This window comes from Rhineura floridana, chromosome 2, assembly GCF_030035675.1.
Source record: "Rhineura floridana isolate rRhiFlo1 chromosome 2, rRhiFlo1.hap2, whole genome shotgun sequence".
NCBI classification, from domain to species: Eukaryota; Metazoa; Chordata; class Lepidosauria; order Squamata; family Rhineuridae; genus Rhineura; species Rhineura floridana.
Genome location: NC_084481.1, coordinates 233,108,395 through 233,124,210, shown reverse-complemented (window position 1 = coordinate 233,124,210; position 15,816 = coordinate 233,108,395). Strand labels below are relative to the sequence as shown.

General features: G+C 49.3%; 1 protein-coding gene and 1 non-coding gene across 2 annotated transcripts; both read right to left on the bottom strand.

The window, feature by feature from the left end:
- Positions 1–416: 416 nt before the first annotated feature.
- Positions 417–13,909, bottom strand: PTGER2 (prostaglandin E receptor 2). Its single transcript, XM_061613318.1, has 2 exons — positions 12,931–13,909; positions 417–1,344 (listed from the first exon to the last, which is right to left on the bottom strand). The coding sequence occupies exons 1-2, from the start codon at positions 13,810–13,812 to the stop codon at positions 1,099–1,101; spliced, it is 1,128 nt and encodes a 375-aa protein (XP_061469302.1). The 5' UTR covers positions 13,813–13,909; the 3' UTR covers positions 417–1,098.
- On the bottom strand, positions 11,288–11,406 carry LOC133378682 (5S ribosomal RNA). The gene has a single exon (XR_009761106.1). It is a non-coding gene; the product is annotated as a 5S ribosomal RNA (ribosomal RNA).
- Positions 13,910–15,816: the final 1,907 nt, after the last annotated feature.

Here is a 15,816-nt window from a genome sequence, read left to right as displayed (position 1 = left end):
ATTGACTTAAAGGCACATAACAACAATGAGGTATTGATTATCCCTGACAAGCTGAATGTCCTCATTGTCAACTTTAAAGTTACTTAAATCTTCTGTTGTCATTACTTTAGTCTTTTTGACGTTCAGCTGTAGTCCTTTTGTGCTTTCCTCTTTAACTTTCATCAGCATTCATTTCAAATCATTACTGGTTTGTGCTAATAGTATGGTATCATCTGCATATCTTAATTACTGATGTTTCTCCCTTCAATTTTCACACCTCCTTCATCTTGGTCCAATCCCGCTTTCCGTTTCCCACTTCAAATGTTACTCAACGTAAATACTCAAGTGTGTGGTGTAGTGGTGAAGGTGTTGGACTGAGACCTGGGAGACCCGGGTTCGAATCCCCACACAGCCATGAAGTGCACTGCGTGACCTTGGGCCAGCCACTGCCTCTCAGCCTCATGAAAACCCTATTCATAGGGTTGCTGTAAGTCGGAATTGACTTTAAGGCAGTACATTTACATTTTTTATTCCAGCAGCCATTTACACAGCATGAGTCATTTGCTTTGCATCGGCCCCAGTGCTTTATCACAGAGAAGGACAGGTAAACGTGACACCTCTGATTACTGTGCATTTTGCAAAGAAAGAACTGTTCTTCAAGGAGATAATTCTCCCCCCCTTCCTCCCTCTCTGCAAAGAAGGGTTGAACCATCTAAGTGATACAGCACCTGCTCTGCATGGAGAAGGTCTCAGGTTCGGCCCTCAGCAGCATCCCCAGGTAAGGCTAGGAAAGACCCTTATGAGGAACCCTGGAGAGTTGCTGCCAGTCAGTGTAGGCAATACTGAGCTCACTCTGACTCACGATAAGGCTTCTTTCTATACTCCTGTGCTTCCTTCACCTATTTAGTCTAATGCTGTCATCGGAGTATTTCCAGATGAACTGCTAGGATCCTCCTGCATCGAGGCAGGACAGCCTATGACCAGGCAGGATGCGGCCCACTTCGATACCCAGCAGACACGTCAACCCGAAAATGCAACTTCCAGTCGTGCTTCTGAAGTTACCCTGAGGAGCCATTCACAGACGGGCTTCTAAATGTCTTCTCCAAGCGCATGAGACAGCTACTGCCTGCAAATGTCAGCATGTTCGACAGGCTTTGGCTTGGCAAGGGCAGGCCTCTGCCTGTTCTTAGTTCGGGGCCTGAAGGGCATCCGGCAGCAGAGCACGGACCGCATCAGCCGCAGGACGGAGGGGCGCAGGATGGTAAAAACCCAGGGGTTGATGATGGAATTAAAGGACAGGAACCGCATCGCCCGAAGATCCCCCTTGTAATCACCCTCAACGAAATGGTTCAAGAAGGCGCGGATCTGGAAAGAAAGACAAACAGTTTGGCAGGTACGTAGCACTTGTAATCCTTCTTGTAAAGCTCTTGTCGTATGATCCTTACCAGGACCTTGTGAGGTAGGTCAGGATCAATAACCTCACTCATAATGCAGCCATAGTAGCTAAATGCTCCACCTCCCTTGTCGGAGACAGTATACCTCTGAAGGCCAGGTGCTGGAAACTGCAGGAGGGGAAGAGGTGCTGCTGCACTCAAGCCCTGCCTCTGGGCTTCCTGTTGGGGCATCTGGTGGGCACCGGATGCTGGACTAGAGGGGGCCCCTGTGGCCGGATCCAGCAGCCAGGCTCTTCTGATGTCCTTACAAAGCTGAGTGAGCGGTGTGCTTAAGGCCACCTGATTAGTTCATGGCAGAAGCAAGGTCTGAAGTCATAGCCCACTTCTGTCTGTGTGTGTGTGTGTGTGTGTGAGAGAGAGAGAGAGAGAGAGAGAGAGAGAGAGGAGGGAGGGAGGGAGGGAGGGAGGGAGGGAGAGGGAGAGAGAGGGAGAGAGAGAGAGAAAATGGAGCAAAAGTGCGTTAGTTACAGCCTGGCACCCTCCAGAGGTTTTGGACTACAACGGCCCCAGCCAGAATGGGTTATGTTAAGCCTTGCTGTTGTAAGGATCCCTGAGAGGGCAAAAGTAGAAAGGAAAGGAAGGCGTTTTGTTTTAATATATTTCTAGGTCTGTTTCAGATTGTTTTTAGTGTTCTTGTTTGCTGCCCTGGGCTCCTATTGGGAGGAAGGGCGGGATGGAAATGTAATAAATAAATAAAGTTCTACAAATAATTGGGTATGCTCCATCTCCTTGAGCTCCATGGGACTTTTTATTTCAAAAGGTTCTTTTTCCTCCTGTTTTTCCAGCCCGGAGCGCAATGGTGCATTCTGCTGATTGAGCGCATTGCAGCATCCTGACCGTGATGCTAAATGGGAGGCCTGTTGAAAGAGTCCCTTAATGATCCCTTGTTTGTTTGTTTAGACTATTTCTATACCGCTTAATATATAAAAATGTCCAACGATTGCCCGGTATGCCTGTGGAGAGACTACTCAGAGACAGATCCTACATACTGGGGATGAGAGAGGACTGCTGGGTTCTCTAAGGGAGTGGGGTGATGACAGGCCTCCCACTCCCCCATAAATGCTGGGTGTGTTGTGGTACACCTAACACAATGTGTAGTTGAGGGCTGGCAAAATGGAGGAGGGGCAGGAAGAAAGTATTGAACAACCTGTAACATTGGGTCCTCAGATGTTGTTGGACTACAACTCCCATCATCCTTGGCCACTGGCTAAGCTGGCTGAGGTTGATGGAAGATGGAGTCCGACACCATCTGGGGACCCAAGGTTGAAGGACAAGGACCTTATAGGATAGCTCTTGGGAGTGGGAATGGGCCATGCCCTAAGCATTGTTACTGCTCCCCATGTAGTACAAATACTCTGGTGGTGAAAAGTTATCATGCCACTAGCCCTCATTGTTCTCTAGCACAGCTTTTACTACTAATAGTAAAACTGGGGGCTCTGTACCAACAACACAAGGGGAGTTGGTTATTAGTCCTTCCAGAGTTATTACTTCTAAGGGAAAAAACAAAACAGCCACAATAAAAGCGGGATTAAATAAGGTGTAAAGAATATTAGAACATTTGAATTGGGAAAAGAGAACAGATTCAATTAATCTCTCCCTCTCTTCCCCTGCCCTCATTTTTCTGTAAAGGTTTGTGGTATAAATGATGTCATAAGAAGTAAAAAAAGATCATTGCTTTAAAAAAAAGAAGGAGAAATCCAGGCATAATGTGTCTGCATGAAACCAGCTCTGGGCATAGATCAGCCTTTCCCTGCCTAGTGCCCTCCAGATGTTTTGGACTATAACTCCCATCAGCCCTAGCCAGGGCAGCCATTTGATGCTGGGCTGATGGGTGATCTAGTCGTACACGCTATACATTTAAAGCACATTCTTCCCTCCTCCCAAAGAATCCTGGGGACTGTAGTTTGTTAAGCGTGCTGGGGACTGTAGCTCTGTGAGGGGCAAACTACAGTTAAACCAGAACTGTCACTAGAAGCTAAAACAATGAAACTGAGGTTATCATACTTCGGACACATCATAAGAAGACACAATTCACTCGAAAAGACCATAATGCTGGGAAAAACAGCAGGGAGTAGAAAAAGAGGAAGGCCAAACAAGAGATGGATTGATTCCATCAAGGAAGCCAAAGACCTGAAATTACAAGATCTGAACTGGGTGGTTCACGACAGATGCTATTGGAGGTCGCTGATTCATAGGGTCGCCAGAAGTTGTAATTGACTTGGAGGCACATAACAACAACAACAAGGGTGGGAAATGTGCTTTAAATGTCGTCTGTGTATGCAGCCTTGGCCGTATCCACACCATACATTTAAAGCACATTTGAAAGCACATAGCTTCCCCTCCAAAATACTGGGAGCTGTAGTTTATCCCCACAGAACTACAATTACCAGCACCCTGGACAAACTCCAGTTCCCTGGATTCTTTGGGGGAAGTCATATGTGCTTTATATGTATGGTGTATACTAAGGGTTCATTGCCTAGTTCCGATCCGCTTATATTCCAACAGTCCATTGTTTGAACCTGATCCACCATTTTTTTCCTTCCTACTTGCTCTGGTACTTGCTGATTCGATCTACTGTGTGTGTTTTTGGGTGATTCAATCTGCAGAGGGTTTTTTGTTGACGGGAAAAAATTGTGTAATTGTTAATGTAAATACTTATGTAAACGATCACTGTTCCAGTGGGTTCTTTTGGTGGTGGAAAAAAATCACATAATCTTTAGGGTCAAAGCTTATGTGAATGATCACAGTGTTCCATGTGGGATTTCCCCCCATTTACATATCAATGAGGCAGATTAATCGCCTTTGAGTCTGTCTCTTGCCTTGGGGAACTGATGTGCTGCTTAATGATTCCCTTCACTTTCACTATTCGCTATTACACACACACACACATCAGCAGTATAGATTAAAAAGCCTGGGGGGCCCCCCCTGGACAATCCTGTCCAAGTATGGCTGGTGTACTGTCTACAATCACAGTGTAATAGCAGGAGAATGAAAAAAAGCGAGGCAGGGCAGGTAGCGCGGATCAGTCTCATCATTGTAATGTTTCCCACACAAGAGGATGGAGATTCAAAATGCTCTGAGCTGGCTTGTTTTTAAAACACAAAATTGCAGGATGATTTGACATTGGGAACTTGTATAGTCTAGAGCAGGACAGGCAGCCAATATGTTTTGCATTGAATGGTGATTACGCAATTTCCCCCCAATATATAATGGATAAATGGCGATCGTTATCACATCTACAGTTATGGATGCAGCAGCTTTGATTACGAAGATAATTACTTAAAATAGGGGGGAAATTAAAAGAAATATTCTTGCCAATTGCAGCTACAGCTGCAAAATCCATGTCAATTACAGCCTGCCAGAAGAAATTGGTGCTGGTCTGAAAAGATAGAGGATTGTCGAATTCAGTTGGAATCCGGTACTCAGTCCAATTTAGTGGATATTTTCTCCTATCCGTAGTGTATATACAGCCTCAGTCATGAACTGGCTCTGGGCATAGATCAGCCTTTGCCAGCCTGGTGCTGTTGGGAGTTGTAGTCCAAAACCGCTGGAGGGCACAAAATGAGGTAGATTCTCTTCTCACCACTTCCTTCCTCCGCTTGAAGGATGGAAAGCAAGGTGATAAGAACAGTGTGCGTACGCACGCATGCACACATACTTTCCGGATCATTTCCCTAGAGACAACTGTCTTAACTTGCACAGGGTAGAGAACTCTGAACACATCCAGAGATAACCATCAAGAGAGGAAACATGTCCAGATCTGCTTTTGAATCTCAAGCATCTACAGAGCCAGGATGCAAAAAGCTGCAAAGGATGATGTGAGGCTCTTAATGCAGGAAACGTTTCTAATTATTCAAATTGTGTTGACTTAATTGGATTGCGGCAAAAAGGTTCTTTATAAGGTTGGAGCAGAGCACAGGAAATTGCTGAGGGTCTGGCTCACATTCCGAGGTAAATTTGTGTCTCTGCTCTTGCCTGCTTGGCTACATCAGCCTCCTTTTTCCCCCTCCTCCTGCCCACCCTCTCTTTACTGAGCTTTCCCCCTTTTCTGTTCTTTCAACCGACTCCTCAAAAGGCAAGAATATCAAGAGAAGTTGTCTTGGGGTCTTCACCTACCCCAAGAAGCCTGCTCTGCTCCCTCCCTGTTGGTTTTCTGGAGACTTCTGAAAACGATCTTGTTCCAGAGAGCCTTTGGGAGGGACTGAAGGTAGAGCCCGACACTGATTTTATGCCTTCTATGTTACATTTTTTACCTCAGTAGTCCCTTCAGTACCACTTCCTATACATGCATATATGTGTGTATGTCTGTGTAATTTTATGTATTTTAATTGCATTGTATGTATTTTAATTTATTTTAATGTTTTTTGTTATCTTTATTGCGTACAATTTTATTATGTATGTGTTCGATTTTATTGTAAGCCGCCCTGAGTGCCCTATTATAGATTAGAAGGGCAGGATAGAAATATTTTAAATAAATAAATAAATAAAATAATAATGACATTGGTATGATGTGCTGCTGAACCAGATTTCCCCAACCTGGTGCCATGTTTGCTAAACAGAGGAACAACAAGAAAACCCACTTTATACAGAGTCAGACCATTGGTCCATCTATCTCAATACTGTCTACACTGGCTGGCAGCAGCTCTACAGGGTTTCAGGCAGGGAATCTCTGTCAGTCCAATCTGGAGGTGCCCTGGAAATTGAACCTGGAACCCTTTGCATGACAAGCACATGTCCTACCACTGAACGACTGCCTTCCCCCCTCCACCGGCAGAGGTATGCCTCAGGTCCCACTTGTGGGCTTTCCATACACATGGGAAGAGCCTGGTCAGTCAGGCCAGTGGCCCATCCTGCTCTCAACCAGAGGTCCCAATGGGAGGCCTGCAAGCAGGACCTGAGCACCAGAGCACTCCCCCCTTTTGCAGGTTCCAGCAACTGGCATTCAGAAACACACTCCCTCCAACAGCGCACTGATCCCTTTCAGCAATGGATAACCTTAGACACTGTTCTGATTTTCGGTGAGAAATTATCCTGCTTCCCCTTTCAGTGTTTTACGTTGCCTCCTGCAGAAAAATTTGCCTCCTCCTGCCAGAAAAATTATTGCGGACGCCCATGAACAAAATGGTCCCAGGCACTCCACCTCCCCCCCCCCAAAAGGGGTCAAGTGTGACGTTCCGTTCCCAGCCATTGGTCACCGTTTCAGCAGCTGTTCCTTTTCAGGCTCTGACTAAGCCGGATGAGAAAAAGTAAATGAGGTGCAGAGCTGGAGATGTTTAAACGCTCTTACGACTCAGAGCTAAATATTGGAAGCAACAACTAAATGCCACTATCCTGTCATAATAGAAACTTCAGGATGGGACCGGAGAGAGCGAGAGAGTCCTTAAAATGTTGGTACTCATTTGTTTCATAATGGAATTGTAAAGCTCAATTAAAAAATATTGGGAAAGCAACAATGGAGGCAAACGATTCAAAATTTTGTTTATCTGAAATAAGAAAAGGCTGTAGTAGCCATAATAAGTAGTAATAATTAATTACAGAGCAAAGTTATCCCTTTTCTTTGCCTTTAGTTTTTAGCAATGCTGAAAGTTGCTTGGAGACCTCTGGGTAACAAGTGACTACTACTACTACTAATAATAATACTACTATATTTGAGGATGCACACCCCAGCATGATATCAATATTAGAAAAAAAGACCCATCAGCTGGCAATGACTCCATCGGCATCCATGAGAAGCAAGAAGAATGAGCTGGGAACTTCCTCCATTTTCAAATTTCACTGTTTCATCCTTTTGACCTGCTGTCAGGGCAAAGGAACATATATATTTTAAAGTCTATTTTTATGACGTTTTAGAGTGTTTTTACTGTTTTTGTTTGCCCCCCTGGGCTCCTACTGGGAGGAAGGGTGGGATATAAATTTATTTAATTAATCAACAACAATAAATAACATCTGGAGGGTCTTGCAGGTTCCCTGCCCCTTGATGCAAGGTGTTCCTTGGCCTGAATTGTAATATGAGCAAAAATGGATAAACAGAACTAAGAAACAAACAACGAACTGCAGAATGATCAGCTGGACCAAATAACTGGAACAGGGTGGGGAGGAGGGAGAGGCAATCCTTCCAAAATGAAAACAAAATAAAGGAAATGCCAAAGAGTGATGCCAAATAATTCATGGAATAATCTGTAAACACACAATGCAAGCCACTTGCTGAAGCAAAGCTGGTCTGGTCACTGCACGAGTGGGAGACTGCACAGGAACTCTCCCCCCCCCCCTTGCACATCACCTTAGCTACATAGGAAGTTGCCTGGTGCTGAATCAGACCCACCGGTCCATCTAGCTCAGTACTGTGTACACCGACCGGCAGCAGCTCTCCAGGGGGCCAATCACCTAGAGATGCCAGGGATTGAACCTGCAACCTTCTGCACCCATGGCAGATGCTCTTCCAAGTGAGCTACGGCCCGTCCTCTTTGGAGACAGGAGGAGGACCTTGAAGGTCCACCAAAGAAAAAAGACAACTCAAGAAGTGCCCTTCTGGACTGAAATGAATGCACATACAAATGGGTGGACTTTCAAAGGGCATCCTCTTTCTAAGTATTTCTAAGTGTTACGGTCACTCTCTTCAGGCGGGATTTAATCACATACCAGCAAATTCAGGTTGTGCCGTTGAAGCTGACTGGGAGGTCTTGAGCAACAAACTCGCATCCCCAAAAGATCAGAATTTTTACGATAAAGGAAAGCGACAGGGAAGTGTGGGAGAGCAGCGTCGTCTCAGGGCCGTTAGTCCATACAACTGTATAATCTGCAGTGTATCTCTTTGTGTCCTCATTAATTCACCATCGTCCATATGACGGTGCAAGCTAGTACGGATTTCCACGTTCACAAATCTGCATTAGGAACACCACCGAAAAGCCGATATGCTTTCCTAAACCGATAATCAATCGCATAAATATTTCTGCGCTTGGATGCAATGCCACGGACTTTCCTGCAATAGGCAGAGTCCATGGGTGTTTCTCCATCATATGCCAAGCTCCCTGTCTCCTTCCCACCCAACAGCACATCCACAAACCTGCACATGCGTGGGAATTAAAAAAAAAAGAATACACATTTCTGTGCTCTCCCAAAAAAGCGCACAGAAAGCAGACAACCGTTATGGACCAATCGTGGAAAAGGGGCGGACTTAGGGCAGCAGCCCATGCCCACACGTGTGGATGCTTGATAATCAGGTTTTCACAATAATCCAACCAGAAACGGGACATGAATGGATCTGGAGGCCACCAACCGAATATGGAAAACATGGATATTGCAGTTTGATATGGGTGGGCCCTAATCTCCCTGCAAACAAGGAATGTTCATTAAATAGCCAACACCATCTAAGCTCCTTGCAAACAAATCAGGATGAATGCTCAACAAACAGGCCCTCTGGAATTGGCCTAAGAGGGGACCCAGATGTCCACAAACAGGTGGAGGGAACACATCTCTCCTCTCATTTGAACCCCTTCGACGGGAACTCTAAAGGAGACGGCCTGTGAGCAATGAGCTATTGGAAGAGACCTCTCCTCTCTGGATCTACTGAACCCTTTTCAAAGTGGTCGGTCCAGTGCACACGCACACCCCAACAGGTACATCTGCTATAGCCCTGGCCACCATGTGTTGCCCTCCATATGTTGTGGATTACAACTCCCATCTGGAGGGCACCAGCGTGGCCAAGGTTGGAGTCCTAGACACACGGAATATATACACATGTTATAAGGGCTGTGATGCGCACCTCAGTAAAAGTATGACGACACTCCAGCGATGGAAAGGATGTTTGCCTTAGTTGTGTGTGTTGACTCAGCGTGCCGGCTTTTCTAAGTGTGGTTTTCAAATGTTCTACAAAGTCTGTGGCTAATTTGAGTGCAGCGCTGCTGTGCTTATATCGCAGCCAGATCCTTGGGATCTCAAGCTTGTTTATATGACTGGCTCAATCATGTCGTGCAGTAAACCTGAACACGTATAAACAGAAAGCCATTTAAATGTTTTACATTTTATTGCATTTTTAAAGGATTTTTTTTTATGCCCTGAAAGCCTGGAAAGTGGCCAGAAGGTGGGACTAACATTATGCAGACAAGTGTGCTGATTGCTCAGCAATCCTTTTAGAGCAGGAAAAGTTGCTTCTGTTGCTGGGGTGTTGATCAGGGATATATACAGTAGATGAGGTGGATGATAGGAGGCACTGAACCCTTTCCCTGCCCTTCATTTCTGCATTCCAATTCATCTGAAGCTGCCGTGTGCAGAATCAGGCCAATGGTCTGTCTAGCTTAGCATTATTATCATTTATTCAATTTCTCTTCCACCTTTCCTCTTAACTGAACCCACAGCAGCAAATAACGAAGCCGCAGAATCAGTACAAATTAAAATAATGGCTAAAAACATTGCAAAACATTAAGAAGAACGAAAAACACTCACATCCTCACTCACACCCTCACAGTTAATAATTTCAAGTTTGCCCGGAGCATCACGTTCAAGCCATCAAAGGCCTGGGCACGTAGGAATGTTTGAAAGCTCCTCCTGAATGTCAATAATGAAGGAGACAGATGCAACTCACCAGGGATGACATTCCATAAATGGGGAACAGCCACCGAGAAGACCCTGCCACGGCTCAGCGCCACTGCGCAGCATCCAGAAGCGGCACCGTCACCAACAGGGCCTCCCTTGCCAATCATAGGACCAGCGGTGGTTGATATTGGGGGCGGTGCTCTTTTAGGTACTTGGATCATGCAGAAAAGGAGACTGTTCCCATCACCTCGTAACTGAAGTCTCTTTAACTGAGGAATGGGGAATCGGTGGCCCTACAGCTGTTGCTGGGACTCCCACCAACCCCTCCCCATAGCCCCAACCAGGATGGCCAGCGATCAGGGAATTTTAAGAATTGTAGTCCGACAAGGGTGCTTCCAGACTACCTGCTGATTGAGCATTCATCCCTGTTTGTTTGCAGGGAGATCAGACGTTGTTGGCTATTTAATGAGCATTCATTCTGATTTGGGACTTTCTGCATGCAAAGAATGTGCTCTACCCCTAAAGCTATGGCCCTCAGCTACCCAGCATCTCTCCCCACACCCATGGGGGTTTCAGACTGGTGTCGTGACCCTTCTCATTTTAGAAATAAAGCACCACCCAGATTTGCCTTCGCTTCTGGCCATGTCCTCGTGTGCTTTCCAATGATTTAAGTTAGATCAAATGAAGCCTGATCCCAAGGACTTCTGGTCTCCATCCCAGAATCCCATCCTTTCTCCTAACCTGTGAGGACTGGCTCGGACTTCTCACAGACACTCAGCACTGTGCCCAGCATTTTCGCCACCATTGTTTCAACAGGGGTTGTAATGGGAATGCAAAAGTTACATGGGCCCAGCAGTGCAGCGGCAAATTCAGAAGTGCAGGGTCCCTTCAGAATAGTCACAGCCACGCACCCTCCTAAGATTGTGCAACTTTCTACGATTATAGAATAATCTGGCCAGGTGTGAATACTGCTGTAGAAGACTCTTCTCAGTGGCTAACACACTCCCTTTTCATGCTGATTGGCTCAGAGGACACTGGAGACATAGGGACTCTGTTGGGATCTGGCTCTTTAAAAAGTGAGGAGTCTAAGACCCCTCTCACTGAGACCCTGGACGCCTACACCCCTGCACAGTCCATAACGCACATTTGCATTATAAATGCCTCTCTTGCTTTCTCTTCCACATGTAGAGCGTTTTTGTTGTTGTTGTTATGTGCCTTCAAGTCGATCACGACTTATGGCCACCCTGTGAATCTTTTGGCTCTATTCATAGGGTTTTCATGGTAAGAGGTATTCAGAGGTGGTTTACCATTGCCTTCCTCCAAGACTACGGCACCCGGTATTCCCAGGCGGTCTCCCATCCAAGTACTAACCAGGCCTGACCCTGCTTAGCTTCCAAGATCAGACGAGATCGGGCATGTTCAGGGTAGTATGGCCGTAGGCATAGAGCGCTTAGGCACTGGAGTAAATCGCAGGAGGAAGGCACCCGGGCGATTTATGCCTCACATATGAAAATGCTCTTAAGTGTCACCCTTATCTTTCGTTGTTACGAGTCATAATTTGCCTGGCTGAGCATTTACGGCTGCACATCCAGAGCTTTGGAACATCGGAAGTGCCTTATCAGCTGAAAAAAATGTTAAAACCACTCTCCATCAACGAATGATGAAAAGCAGCATTCAAATCTCCTGTGAAATGCCTAGTGGTGGGTGCAAGATCTTTGCTGCGTGGGGTTTTGGCGAGGGACCTTTTCTTTCCTTGTACAAGTCCTCTCGCCAGTGATCTGCACTCTGCACCTTCCCAGGTGCCTGAGCTTCAACTAAAACCCAGGAGGAGACGGATTGTCTCAGCTGCTGTGTTTGCACCATGCCAACCTAATGAGCACCAGCCCCACTGTTGAAAGCCAGTTGCTGGAAACGGCAGGAGGGGAGCACATTGCTCTTGCGCTCAGGTCCTGCCTGCTTCCCATTGGGGCATCTGGCTGGCCACTGGGTGAACAGGATGCTGGACTAGAGGGGCCGCTCGGCTGATCCAGCAGCCAGGCTCTTCTTAAGTTATGTTCTGTGTAGGTCGGGTAAGTGCCACTGCCCCCCCCCCCCGGCCACCTTGCAGCGGTAAGGTAAGCTCAGAACCGGCACCCATTGAAATTCTCAAGAGCCCTGGGAAAGAGGAAGATGGAACTCTCTTCTGCAGGGGAAGAAAACTGAACTGGCAGGCAGATTTTGGCACAGCGCTACTTATCGGTCTATTTGTACACCCACTCAATACGACCCACTCTTGCCGCCCTCACAGGGGCCACCATTTCCAGATCAGATGAAGCCTATGAAAATTCTCCATCAGGATGGCCTGCCTCTTTCAGGTTAGGGAGACCCATGCCTGAGACACACACACCCCCCAAAAAATCCTGGAGCCAGCTCTACCTACTCAGCAGTCCCCCAGTATCCCCAGATGCTGATGGCTGCCTTTATTAGGCACATGCCTGACCAGCCTGGTCTCCGCCAGAACCCTTCCCCATTGCCTCCTACCTGGTAGTTTTATTTGGAGATGCCAAAGCCTGGCCCAGAGACCGCTGGCATGCAAAGCGGGTGCTCTGTCACTGGGCTATTGCTACTCCCAAGGGCTTGCTCAGGGCTGAACCACGGGAAGCCACGAAGAAGCCAGAGGTGACTCTAAGCATCTGCAAGTGCCCTTTCACGCTGAGGTGGTGACAGCAGCAGCAGTGGCGGCTGGTGGGTTTGTGTCAGCGGCGCAGTGGAATCCGCTCCGGGTTTTCACCAAACTTTCAAGGCACAGCAGTGCCTTGAAAGTTCGGATGAAAACCCGGAGCGGATTCCACTGCCCCACTGACATGGAGCAGACAATGCCAGGCATCTAGGGGTTTGAACAAAAAGGAGGACCAGATCGGGGGTAGCATGAATTCTGGACTGCTGGGGGTCCTGATCCCACCTTCTCACTCACACCCTCACTCACTGTGAACGGCAGGGAGCACACGGCAAAGGTGATGGTCATGATGGAGAGCAGGATGAGGTGGTCCAGCTCCTCGGACATGGAGAGCTGCTTCCTGGTGGCGCTTCGGGGGCCTTGCGCCTGGCCCTCAGGGGACTCCAGCTGGGGGAGCGGGACTTGCTGCCCGGCGCCCGCGGGAGAAGTGGAGGAGGAAGCGGCGGCCACCCGCCGAGTGGGTTTGCCCCGACGGTGCATGCGGACCAGGTTGACGATGACGCTGAGGTTGCACAGGAGCACGGCCAGGATGAGGAACAGCAGGACCGAGGCGTAGAGCAGCGAGAAGGTGACGGCGCCCTTGCTGTCCCCCGACGGCGGCGGCTCCGCCTCTCCTCTTTGGGCCAGCGGCGGCGGTCGCGGGAAGTGCATCTGGATGAAGCACCAGGTGCCCGGGCAGTACTGGACGTAGCGGCCGAAGCCGAGGAGCGGCAGGGCGCAGAAGGCGGCGGCCAGGGCGTAGAGCGCCGGCAGGGCGCCGCGGAGCAGGAGGGCGACGGGTCGGCCGCGGAGGAGGCGCTCGTAGAGGTAGGGCGCGCCGATGGCCAGGCTGCGCTCCAGCGCCATGGCGCCCAGGCAGCCCATGGTGGCCAAGCCGAAGAAGCTCATGGCGAAGGCGAAGGCCAGGCAGACGCGGGCGCCGCCGGCCAGCGCCACCAGGGTCCGCCCTCGCCCGTAGGCCGCCAGCACTACCGGGCTCAGCAGGCAAGTGCCCAGCAGGTCCGTCAGCACCAGCGCCATCACCAGCACGTGGAAAGGCGCCAGCCGCTCCCGCCGCGCCCGACGCCGACGCCGCGCCCGCAGCAGCAGCGCCAGCGCCGTCAGGTTGCCCAGCACGCCGGCCGAGAACATGACCGCGGAGATGACCGGGCTCTCGCCCGACAGCGACAGCACCTTCAGGGACTCGCAGACCGGCGGCAACAGCGCGCCCTCGCGCTCCTCCGGACTCTCGTCCATCGGAGGGACGGACGGAGAGACGGCGCGGGGCGCTGGGGCTGGGGGAAATGGAGAGGCGGGCAGGCGGGCAAAGGGTAGGTAGGCAAGCCGGCCGGCTGGCCGGCGGGCGGGGGCAGACAAGGCGCCTCCTCCCTCGCTCCCTCCCAGGGCGCACGAGCGGGGCTTCCCCGACGGAGGCGGAGCGCCGGCAGGGCACCCTGCAGCGCTGGGTTTTACTCCCGTCGAGCGGGCGCCCCGAAGGCACACCGGTGGATGGGAACTCAGAACGCCTCCCCAAACACCCCTGAAGGGCAGGAGCCCGCGGGGCAGAGAAGATTTGCCACGTTGTTAACGCCATTCCTGCTTGATCTACTATCTTTGGACGTCACCATGGCTTGTATTCAGCTAACTTTTACTCAAGAAATGAATAGAGCGAAGCTAGTTCTGGCCACTCATGGCAATGGGTCTACTCGGGGTCAAAGGCAGTTTGTCACGGCATGTAACCCTTCAGTCATACCTAAGCCCAGAAGAAGCGAAATCTCCCCTCCCCGCTCCTGTTCTGAGTGAAATGAACTGTCTCGCCCTCTCCTTCCTTTCAACAAGGCTGGGTTCGCCCTGGTCAAGGAGTTGCAACCCCCAATCTTGGGAGATGCACCCTTTTTTTCATTCAGGCCTTACATTTTGAGATGTGAACTGAAGACACGTGGCAAGCGAAGTGGCTAGGTGAGCCCCGAGTGGGGAGAGGCAGAGATATCTTGTCTCTTGATTGCTTGACATTCCTGTCTCAACTCCCTTTTCTTCTCTTACAAAAGAGGTGGCAGCAGCTTTACTGGTTTGCTTCCGCTTTCCGGATCCCTGAACACCTGGGATGCAATGAAGAAGAGGCGGGTGCCTCTGAGCATGTGCAGAGAATGCTGCTCCGCTCGTTTTCTGTGTCTTCTGGAGGAGGTTTTCTCAGGCAAACGTGCATTCTGTAGAGTGAAGTAGCTTGCAGTGCCCAAAGGTGATGTTGGGCATCACAAAGCACTTAAGTTGGATTCCTGCACTGAGCATGGGCTTGGGCTTGATGGCCTTTATAGGCCTCTTCCAGCTCTGCTGTTCTATGATTCTGTAATAAGAAGAGCCTGTCTGCCGCATCAGGCCAAAGGCCTGCCTAGTCCAGCGCCTGGATGGCTTTAAAAGAAAGTTGGACAAATTCATGGCGAAGAAGGGCTATCAGTCATTGCCACCTCGTGCTTCTGAGTGCCACTTGCTGGAAACCGCAGGAGTTGAGAGTGCTGCTCGGATCCTGTTTGTGGGCTTCCCATTGGGGCACCTGATTGGCCCCTGTGAGAACAGGATGCTGGCCTAGGTGGGCAACTGGCCTGATCCAGCAGACTCTCCTTATGTTCTCACGGTGGCCACCCAGATGCCCTCTGGGAAACCCAGAAGCAGGTCCTTGTGGACAGCGGAGGGAGACCACGGCCATCATACCTAGTAGCCCTTGACAACTTTATCCTGCATGACTTTCATAAGTGGTGCCAGAGGAGGTGGTGAGGGACAGGGAGGGCGCTCCAGATCAATAGCTCCCTCCCTCCTACCCATATGTTTAGGATGGCAATGTTAATGAGAAATACACTGCTATTTCGTTTTCATGAATCTAATCGGTGGGACAAAGCCCTCCCCTTCTCCCATCCCTCCCCCAATTCCAAAATGCACTTTGCCCCTCCTGTGTTGTCCAACCCTTTCCCCCCTGTTGTTGCCACTAAAGCCTTCTTGCTTTCAAACTTTGTGTCATTTGGTTCTTCATAGTAAGCATCAGAATCCTGGTTAAAAGCCTTTGGTGGCGAAGGCACTGGAATATGTGCCACGTCTCACTTGTTGTGGTAAGAGCGGAAAGGAACCATTTTTGGCAGCTGGAGGGAGAAAGAGAGAGAGAGA

Coding starts and splice junctions, on each gene's coding strand:
- PTGER2 (XM_061613318.1), bottom strand. CDS start 13,812: ATGTTCTCGGCCGGCGTGCTGGGCAACCTGACGGCGCTGGCGCTGCTG. Junction 1,345..12,930: donor TGTGCTCCCTGCCGTTCACA/GTGAGTGAGGGT, acceptor CTTTCTTTCCAG/ATCCGCGCCTTCTTGAACCA.